This window comes from Paroedura picta, chromosome 10, assembly GCF_049243985.1.
Source record: "Paroedura picta isolate Pp20150507F chromosome 10, Ppicta_v3.0, whole genome shotgun sequence".
Classification (NCBI taxonomy): domain Eukaryota; kingdom Metazoa; phylum Chordata; class Lepidosauria; order Squamata; family Gekkonidae; genus Paroedura; species Paroedura picta.
This window is the reverse complement of record NC_135378.1, coordinates 60,081,684-60,091,643: the sequence shown is the minus strand read 5'-3', so window position 1 is coordinate 60,091,643 and position 9,960 is coordinate 60,081,684. Positions and strand designations below refer to the sequence as shown.

General features: G+C 45.2%; 1 protein-coding gene across 2 annotated transcripts in view; it reads left to right on the top strand.

Annotated features, from left to right (window-relative positions):
• Positions 1-252: 252 nt before the first annotated feature.
• LARP1B (La ribonucleoprotein 1B) overlaps positions 253-9,960 on the top strand; it is a 51,210-nt gene continuing 41,502 nt past the window's right edge. For both annotated transcript variants that reach the window (XM_077300328.1, XM_077300327.1), the window contains exon 1: positions 253-1,202. In XM_077300328.1, the coding sequence (XP_077156443.1) occupies positions 845-1,202 (358 nt within the window). In that variant the 5' untranslated portion in view covers positions 253-844. The remainder of the gene's footprint in view (positions 1,203-9,960) is intronic.

The window sequence follows — 9,960 nt, the reverse complement described above, 5'->3', positions numbered from 1 at the left end:
TTGAAACGGCTGACAGAGAAAGAAACAAGCCGAAGTTTTTTAAAAAAATAAATCAGTTTTGTAATCAAGTGAAAACCAGCATGAAATAGAGCAATTTAAGAATCTGGGAGGCCCTGCCCACCCCTTCCCTCCCGAGCGGAGCGTGGAGCGAGCCGGTCCCGCCCCCCGTCGGCCTTCCCGGGGAGGAGAGCGCCCGTGACCTCGCTCCGCGCGGCTGGCCACTGTGACGTCATAACGCATGGAAGAGTTCGGAAGCTCCTCCTCTCGCTCGCCGCGGTTACGGCTCGGTCCTTCTTCTCCATCTTCTTTCTGCCCGCTTTTCTCCTCCTTCCATCCCGCCCCCCTCTCCCGGCTCTGCCTCCGGACTCTCCCCCCCCTGCCCCCGCCCCCCCCCCCGCCCGAGGGTGCGCGCACGCGACAGCTGTGGCGGAGCTTCGCCGGCCGGAGCGAGGCCACGCCAGGCGGCCTGCTCAACTGTGCCTCATTCTCTTCCCCTTCCTTCTCCGCCCGGAACCCCGCAGCGATCCCGGCGCGTGACCGTCCCGCTCGCTTCGCTTCTTTCCTCCCCCCTCTCCCCCCCCCCGCCCGCCCGCCCGCCCGCCCGCCCGCTTGCCACAGGGCGGCGGCGGCGGTTGAACCACCCGGCGTGGTGAATGAGTGACACCGCCCCCGGAGGCCGCTGTCGGGGCGGGGGGGCTGCTTCCCCGCCAGCCTCAGCCCCCGTGGGGCGGCTCATCCGCCCCACACCTTCGGCCTAGAGGCCCTCTCGCTTCCCTGCTTCCTTCCCCCACGGCAGACCCACAGGGAGCGGCGGGGGAGGAGAGCGGCCAGGCCCCCGCTCGGCATGTCCGCGGCCGCCCCCCAGCCACCACTGCGGGGAGCGGAGAAGACGGGGGGGGCCCGGCCGCCTGAAGAGAACCGCCCGGAGCAGCCCCTCTTCCCTTGTGGCCCAGGCGGGAGCGAAGCGCCCGGCGAAAGCGGCGCCGGCGAGGGCCAGCAGCAGCAGCAGCAGCAGCAAGAGGACGAGGAGGAGGAGGACCCCCACAACAAGTGGTCCCGGGGGCGGCCCCAGCCGCCCGTGGTCGAGGCCCCCCCGCCCAAGGAGAACCCCTGGACCCGCTGGAAGCCTCCCCCGGCCTCTGGCGGCAGCTTATCCCCGTCCAGCGCCTCTGCCGGCAGCGAGGTGGCCTTGCAGGACCCGGGTGAGGAGAGGGGCGTGAGGAGGGTCGCGGAAGGGGGCGCTGGGCTGGGGCTGGGGCTGGGCTAGGCTGGGCTGAGCGGCGGGGCGGGAGACGGAGGCCGCTCAAGGGTCTTTCCCTGCGGCGACCCCGAGTGACACGGCTGCGGAGTGAGGCGTGTGCTTGCTTGTCCAACCAGCCTGTGCCTGGGAGTTCCCAGCGTGCCGCCTGAACTCTCCCCTGTTGCATACATGCTCCGATTAGGAAAATGAGCATGGAAGAGGTGTGGCCTGGCCTTGGAGCTGTTTTATGGGAAGGGAGATGAGAGGGAAGAGGCGGCGAAAAGCCTGCTGTTATTGGACTACAGTGTGCCTGGAAGCCAACGCGGCCGATTTTTATTTGAGAGTTCAAAGAGATTAGGAAATAATTGAAAATCTTAGGGAAGGTATCAGACTGACTTCATCCACTTATTATACTTAAAAAAAAATCTGTTACTACCCACCAGCTATGCATCATTATCATTAAGTTGCTCCCTCCTACAAAATTAAGAAACAGAAGCAGCATTTTGACAAGGCAACATAATGTTTAATTTATCCTTTTTGTACACAGTTCACAGACATATGTTCTGTGAGACCCTTACACTTGGTGTCTCTCAACCAGTTTCTTTAAGTTATGCTTAGTTCCTAGTTGGTGTGTGCCGCTTTTGAAGGACTTTGAGCAGTGTTCTTTCACTGCCCCTCCTTCCAGCTGAGGGGTTTAACACCCTGAGCAGAAGATAACTGCTGGAATCTTAAAATGGTCAGTGGGCAGTGCAAGATCCTACCCAGCTCCTGATTGCTGCTGAGTGGGGTTTCCTGTGTTAATGAGATGTCTAGTAATTGCAAGTGGAAATATAGTGGTTGCATAAAATCCCAAATACCTCCCCTTTCCCCAAAAACATAAATGGCCACCAAGTTTGTAGCTTGCCTCATTGGAAGAAGAAGAGTTGGTTTGGGAGGGTAGAGTCTTCATTTAGTGATCACTGATTTACTTAGAATGAAAAGGTAGGTGGGTGGGGGGAGGGGGCACACCTGGTTGTTCCCATTATGGCTGTTGTGGAAACTAACATGAAGTTTGTGTTTAACATAGGATACATGTCCTGCGTGTATAAATTATGCTGTTTCTCAAATGGAGCTGAATTTGGCCACACAGAAAATGGTTCTTAGAGTTTTTTCTGTTTCTGTATGCTTTGTCAATAGTACAAAAACAATATTATCAGAAATAAGTTCTGCAGAGTTTTAAGAAATTACGAAATAATAGTACAGGTGCCCATTTTTAATGTCAGTTTTGTGAACTTCCTTTTTGTATAGAAATTATAAGGTATTATTGAGAGTCGTTTAGGGTGTATGAGATAGCATACTGAGGGAAACAATTCATTAATCATTTGTTTGGATTGGTACAACACAAAGCTCTGAAATCATTTGAGTTGATAATGGTTATAAGTGCTGTAGGTCAGTGGTCTCCAACCTTTTTATCACTAGGGACCAGTCAATGCTTGACAATTTTACTGAGGCCTGGGGGGGGTAGACTTTTACCAAGGAATGTCACCGCCGCCTAAGCCCCTGCTCCATTTGCTTTCCCGCCGGCGCCCCTGACTTCCCGCCGCCCGCTGGGGGATGCTGCCAGCAGCAGCTGTGCAGTGCCATGCCAAGGGGGAGCATCAGCCATGGTGGCTGCTGGAGAGCACCAAAAGTGAGCTGGCAGCAGAGTGGCAGGGCAGCCCCTGAGGCAGCTGCCAGGGAGGAGAACGAGGAGGAGCCGCGGCCCGGTACCGACTGGTCCACGTACCGGTGTGCGGACTGGGGGTTGGGGACCACTGCTGTAGGTGATATAATGTGTTTTTTAGTTTTTAAAGCATTTATTGAAATACTTGCCATAAAGTTAAATTTCTGCTGTGTGCAAAAGATGTTCTCATATATACAAGTTCATTGAAATATAAGAGCTTTTCTGGTGCCTTTTAAGCATCTGTTTCGTTATAACAAAAATTAGACTATAAAACATATTAATTACTACATTATTCATGTTATTATTTGAAGTCTAGGTCTTGTAATCAACTTTAATAAGCATCACAGTATGTAGGTCATGGTATTCCATTATGCAGAAAGTGATCATGGTATGATGTTTAAGTTCTACAACAGTAGTCATAAGATGCTCTTAAAAATAGTGATTTATTATATTAATGTCTAGGATTTAATCTGAGTCCAATGTCTGAGGCAGCTTTAAGACAAAGTTTTATCCAAGGTATAAACTTTGTATGCAATCACACTTCCTCAGATACACAGACAACATTATAAGCAGCAAAGTTGTGTACAGCTTTAGAAGTTATGAAATAATAGAAGATTCAGGGGCCCATTTTTAATGTCAGTTTTGTGGCATTTAGCAAGGCTACTCACCTGAATCTAGGATTTAATCTGATCAACAAAATCGGAAAAGTTATTCTGTAAATAGCCTTTGCAATTAAAATAAGGGCTAGATCTAATGGAAGGAAGATTGATATATAATATAATAATAACTCAGACATTTCTTCTAAATAAATCATTTGGTCTGCATATCTGTTATCTGTAACTTTAGTAGCTGAGAACTGGAAGGAATAAATGCCTATACTGTCCAATTCACTGTGGGCTAAATCAAGATGATTTGAATCGTCACAACAGAGGCTGATTTAAATCATTAGTTTAAATTAAATTTTTCCATTGTTATTTAAAAACTGAATAAAATACCTTCCATGGTGGTAATTTTTAATACTTCCACCCAAAGCAGACCTATACTTTTTCTGAGTTCAGTGGATTTTGTAAGGTGTAACTTTAGTTAGGATAGAATTGCTAGTCAGCTAACACAAAAATAAACACTTAAGACAAAACTAGCCTCCCCCCCCCATCTGTTTTAATGCGGTATCTGAAGGTGAAGGGCAAGTGGGCCAGGTAAGGCTTCAGCAGTAGAGAATGTCATGGTCTGGGTGAGTGGCTAAAAACTCTTATTCTTTGTGCCATGAGCGTGGACTGTATCAGAGCGAGCTCCACAAACCCTGGCTGGGTTCATATAAGTAAGTTTTGATACCATAGTCCCAGGCTAGTTAATAGCTTTGAATGGGTTACTTGATTTCCCCTGGAAACTGGCAACCACTGACTTGATATAATGCTGTGGTTGTACACTCTTTCTGGTGAGTCCCTATAGGAATGCTCATCACTACCCTCTTTCCAAATTGTAGTTTCTAGGGGCTGTTCAAAAACTTCCTATAGTAGTCCAATCTGGATATTACCAAGACATGTATAACTATGTCCAGGTATATATTCCCACCTAAAATGTTCAGGATTGTATATAATCTCAAACAAAGCCAGGACCAGACTTTGTTTGGTGGAATTATGTACATAACTTCCAGGCTAGCCTTTAGGCATGGTTTGAAAACACAAGGCTGTTAAATAACTATAATTGTCTGACTCAGGTCAGAGAGAGATTTTCCTAAATTATATGGGTAAATTTTATTCTTTAGCCACAGTGAAAGCTCAACTGCATTAATAACTGATGAATCATTTTGCATGACAGTATTAGGATTAATTGTCATATAATTGGGTAGTTTAAAAAGTGCAGACAATGAACATTTTTTGAGAACTAGTGGCTTTTGAAAGCTATTCATATAAGTAGTTGTAAAATAATTCAGGGTTTGGATTTTTAAAAAGTGCTAAATGATTTAGATGTAATGGGAAACTCCCTCAATTCTTTCTATTCAGAATCTTGAAACTGTATAACTATGTACAACTCTCTAGGATTCACATGGTTCTTGATGCATTTCAGATATTTTTTGTGCAGATATTTTACCTTTTAATACTGTCATAATCTTAACCTAACCATGTTTGCCCAGGTGAAGGGAAACTTCTAAGTGAATCTGGAAGGGTCTGAATTGAGACCGCAGTGCTAAACATGGTTTTGGGGAAATAATTTCAGTTGAAATCACTGTTACTTCAAAGTAAAAGATCTGATTGATCATACTGAAATAAACATTTCTCCCCCATAGTACTGAAAGTACAAAGTATTCTTAATAACTAGATTTAACTTTGATAGCAAAACTCATACTTTGAGTGTAACAAATTCTAGAAGCCTAGCTCTATCAAGTATACAATTTTTTGATAGAGGGTGACAAATTTACTGTGGCACAACAGTGACATTGATAGCTCAATTATTTGTCTAATAATGACCTGGACATTGGTGTGTGTGGATCAGTAAACCTACATGCTGGGGGAGCAGGGACAGTCTGAGAGGATGTTTGTACAAACCTATGCGAACCTCAAGATTACACAAAAATCCAAACCAGGAATGAAAAAGCCATTGAAATGTAACTTATGGGGTACTCTGAGAATCAGTGGCTGTTTGGAGGTTTTCTTAGCATTTCTCTCAAAAGTGACTGAGAGGTATTTCTGCAGCTGGTAGGAAGAAAAGGAAGAAGGAAAGAGTAGCAGCTTGCCTGCACTTGAGTTTCTTGAGATAAGGAGATGATACGGAAAAAAGAATGGGAGCCTTCACTGTGAGAACCAAGCAGGTGTTGGTAGCTGCTGGTGTGTGTGTGTATGATGGGGATTATGGCCAGCGGCACACTGTTACTGTGTGAGCTAGACAAATTGAGGCTGAAGTGTTGCAGGTGAGCTGGGTGGTAAAAGAGTGACCTGGAGAGCAATAAATGATGAGAATCCCCTAGATTGGTAGATGGATATGGGGCTATATCATCTGCCCCATCACTGTATTGTGAATTAAAATATTTGAAGGGAGCTATAGTGTCTTGTCTGAGAGGAATTCATCAGCATTCATGTAGTAGCACATGTTTTTTTGCATGCTGAAATTCCCATGTTCAATCCCTGACATTCTCCCCTGATGCACAGACAGGAGTTTTCAACTCATTCTAATTAGTCCAAATTTGGATTGGTGCCCTTCCCAGAAACTGGGATTCTTAACCATGCAGTTACTGGTAAGGAAATGCACCTCAATTAGTTCCAGTACCCATATCCGTATATCATCATTGGAGTTCCATTTTCAGATTCACAGCATCATATAGAGGGAGGAGAATGTTGTACATGAGCAGTGGCAATGTTAAGACTGGCATTTGAGGCAGAAGTCTTGGCATGCGGCTCATGGGTTTAACAAGAGGTGCCCCAGATGCAAGCTGTGGCTACTATATGGTAGCAGCAGCCACTTACTTTCTCATAGTGCTGTTGTGGGCAGCTGAGGTAAACTGAACATCCTGAATGGAAGAAGTGGAATTCAGGCCTGGGTGGGTAAGACTTACTCTTTGTAGTCTACTGATGTAACAGAATTGATTTTTGCTATATATTCCTTGTCATCATGTAAGAAAATCATAGTCTGACGAAGAGTAAAGGTAAAGGTAAAGGTATCCCCTGTGCAAGCACCGAGTCATGTCTGACCCTTGGGGTGACGCCCTCCAGCGTTTTCATGGCAGACTCAATACGGGGTGGTTTGCCAGTGCCTTCCCCAGTCATTACCGTTTACCCCCCAGCAAGCTGGGTACTCATTTTACCGACCTCGGAAGGATGGAAGGCTGAGTCAACCTTGAGCCGGCTGCTGGGATTGAACTCCCAGCCTCATGGGCAAAGCTGTCAGACGGCTGCCTTACCACTCTGCGCCACAAGAGGCTCTGCTGACGAAGAGTACTTGCACTCAAAAACTCACGCCCTGAATAAATCTTTGTTGGTCTTAAAGATGCTACTGGACTCTGATTTCTTTGCAGAGTGTAAGGGAGGAAAATGGGAGATGAGAAGAAGTAGAGAGAGGATCTGTGAAGGAGCACTTGCCCCTGCATCCATGGCTAAGGAGAGGGTAGGGTAGTTTCTGCATTTTGCCGCAGTCCAAGGGGGTGGTAAGGTGGGGGCAAAGTCTTTTTGCCTTTGTGTTGGTTATTTTTCTCTAGTTTCCCATGATTACAGATGTCAGGTTTTCTTGGTTGTTTATAAACCTATGCATATACTTTTCCTGGAATAACACTACTAGGTCCAGGAGAACTTGCTTCTGAGTAGATATCATAGGATCAGGACACTAATTTGTGAAGCCAGAGTAGTGAGACAAGAAAAGGTTGTTGACTATTTATTCGGTTCTTTACAATAAGCAATGATGTGGACTTCCCACAAAAAAAATGACCATTATATAGTTTATATAGTTTATATAGTTTAAATTTGTTGACCCAAAATAGACCATGGACTTATCATGAACATGATTTCTACTCATCGTTTCAGCAGAATTTAAACTTTTCTTCCACAGAAGTCACTGGTATACTTCAGTTTCACTGTAACTCTTAATCTGCTGTACTTTTTATTCTGTATTTTATTGGTGATTACAATATGCCTTTCATCATGTGATAGGAGTGAAAATTTTAACTTTAGCTGTGCTGCTCAAATCAAAATAAATCTGGTGAGTTCCTAATTTGCTTTTTTAGTTGGATTCATATATGCATTTGTGGCTTTATCATACTACCCCCGAACACGCTATTCCTAGGCATAGTCACTTGAAAAATGTTAACACTTGGAAACTGCCAGGCTCGATTAATATTGTGTTGGTGATGACATTAGTCTTACTCATATTAAGAAACAAGAATTTAATAGAAATGGTGATTGTCCCATAAGAAAATAACCCCTGGAAAATTTTCTCCCCCACATCTCCAGTAAGAAACATGCCATTCAGTCTGAAGTCTAAAATTACTTACCCGTATCATTGATTATTAATCAAGTTCATACACATCTGAAAAAAAAACACAGAGGCTTATTCATTAATTCGTTCATATTAGCATTAATTAAGATTAATATTAATCCCAGTTACTCTGTCTAAACTAGTGATGCCTATTGTGAGAAACAGTTTGGCTTGGACTAGGGTTACCATGGTTCACATCCCAGCTCAGCCATGAGTTTTAACTGAATGATGTCCAAACTACAGATTACATTGTAAATTTGATTGCTTTGGGGATATATGCTTATAGGAGAAGTGAGATCCCAGTGGCAACTAAGTTTATAATTGCCACTGTGGCCCAAATCCAATCAGGATCATGGGTGGGGGAGAAGAGGGGCTTCCCTCATGCCATTTTGCCAACCCAGAATGGCTGTAGGAGGGTATTACTTGCCCTGTTGGAGACCTGAACATATACTGAATGCTTGCATATTTTCCCCATTTAGGGTTAGGAAAACACACCAAGGGGAGGCAAGAGCCTCTCCCCCCCACTCCACTGACTTCTAAACTGAGTTGGCATAGAGAGTTTAAGCTGTTAAGGATGAAAGTCCTTGCTGGGATCATATGCTAAATGTAACATGTTGTTTGGCCCTAAAGTGTGTTGGTAGGTGTATCTCAATCATCACCACTTGCGTCACCTGTTACCCAAATTAAATTGGAATGGGGAATTTAGCTTGTGTGAGAGGTAACAGAATTTTCTACTTGGGTATATCATGGTCCTTCTTTTAGAAAATCACAGAGACCAGTTTAGAATAAAAGCGATTTTAAAATGAAAATAACACACTTGCATGCAGTTTAAACTAAACACATGCACAAGACGAAAAACAGAGATGAGATGGTGTGACAGCGGATATAACTGGGGGAGAGACTATAGCTTTGTGACATGTAGAAGTCCAGAAGAAACAACAGAAGTGACCAGAGCTGGTGTATGCAGGCTATCCAGAGTGCTATCCACTGTGCCTTAAATGCCAATATGTGTCTGGAGGCTAAGGTTGGGCTCTGCAGCCCCTAAAACAATGGACTTGATGTGATCGCATGTGCCATAAAGAAATTCAGGAGACAAGTGATATTCTTGTTCAGAGTGGACAAATCATTTGGCGAGGTCCGGGAGGTTTCTCAGGTCAGAGATAATACCTGTGATTGCTCTGGGTGTACGGTTGATGAGTTTCCCAGGCAAAAGGATGAGGACAAAGACAAACATTGACCAAACTAGGCAAAAATTCAAATGGTGTCTTGATGACCCTGGGATTAGAGAATGGGTTTAGGTACGGTAGGTGTGTGTGTTAATCATGGCTAACAGAATTCCATAGGTGAGACAAGAAGGAAGGAGCGTGTTGTGCTCGCTCATGCTGGAAGGTCCTAGCAGGGGATGCTGGCAGTGCTGGTCTAGAAAAAGCAGGTTCAGAGAAAGCCGAGCAAAGCCGTCAGGGGGGTGTAATCCAAGAATCAAAATTCAGCAGATCCAGTCCAGGAACTTCCATGCATTAAGTCAGGCAGGAGTCCAACAAGGCAGGAATCAAGCAAGGTGGGTGGCAGCAAACACTATGCACAGTTGCATCCACATCTGTTTTCTGTCCCAGCCACCCTTAAATAGTTCTTTGCACAGACGGTATCTCTTATCCTGAGAAAACTCATTCATTGCTAACAGGTGACAATGGGCCAGTAACTATGTGCTGTGCCTTTTGGTTTGCTGCTCACTTCTAAAATGCTTCATGCAATACTCTGCAGGTATCTGTTGTAGCTGACAGACTAAGGAGCTGCAGCTGTTCCCAGACTGCCTTTCACAGGCACTTCCAGCTGCAAATCTTGCACAGGTTGCCTTTCCATGTCATCCTGTTTGGGAATTCTGCCTGTGCCGAGCTCAGCTCTTCTCCAGAGGAATCCCCACTAACCTGTAGCTGGTCCAGGAAACACTTAAGGGGTGATAAGATTAGTAACTATTCCTATGCGTGCCATTGATCTGCAAATAGTCATTGTCTTTGAGGGAGGGAGACAAAAGTTAATGGCCATGTACCCCTGCAGG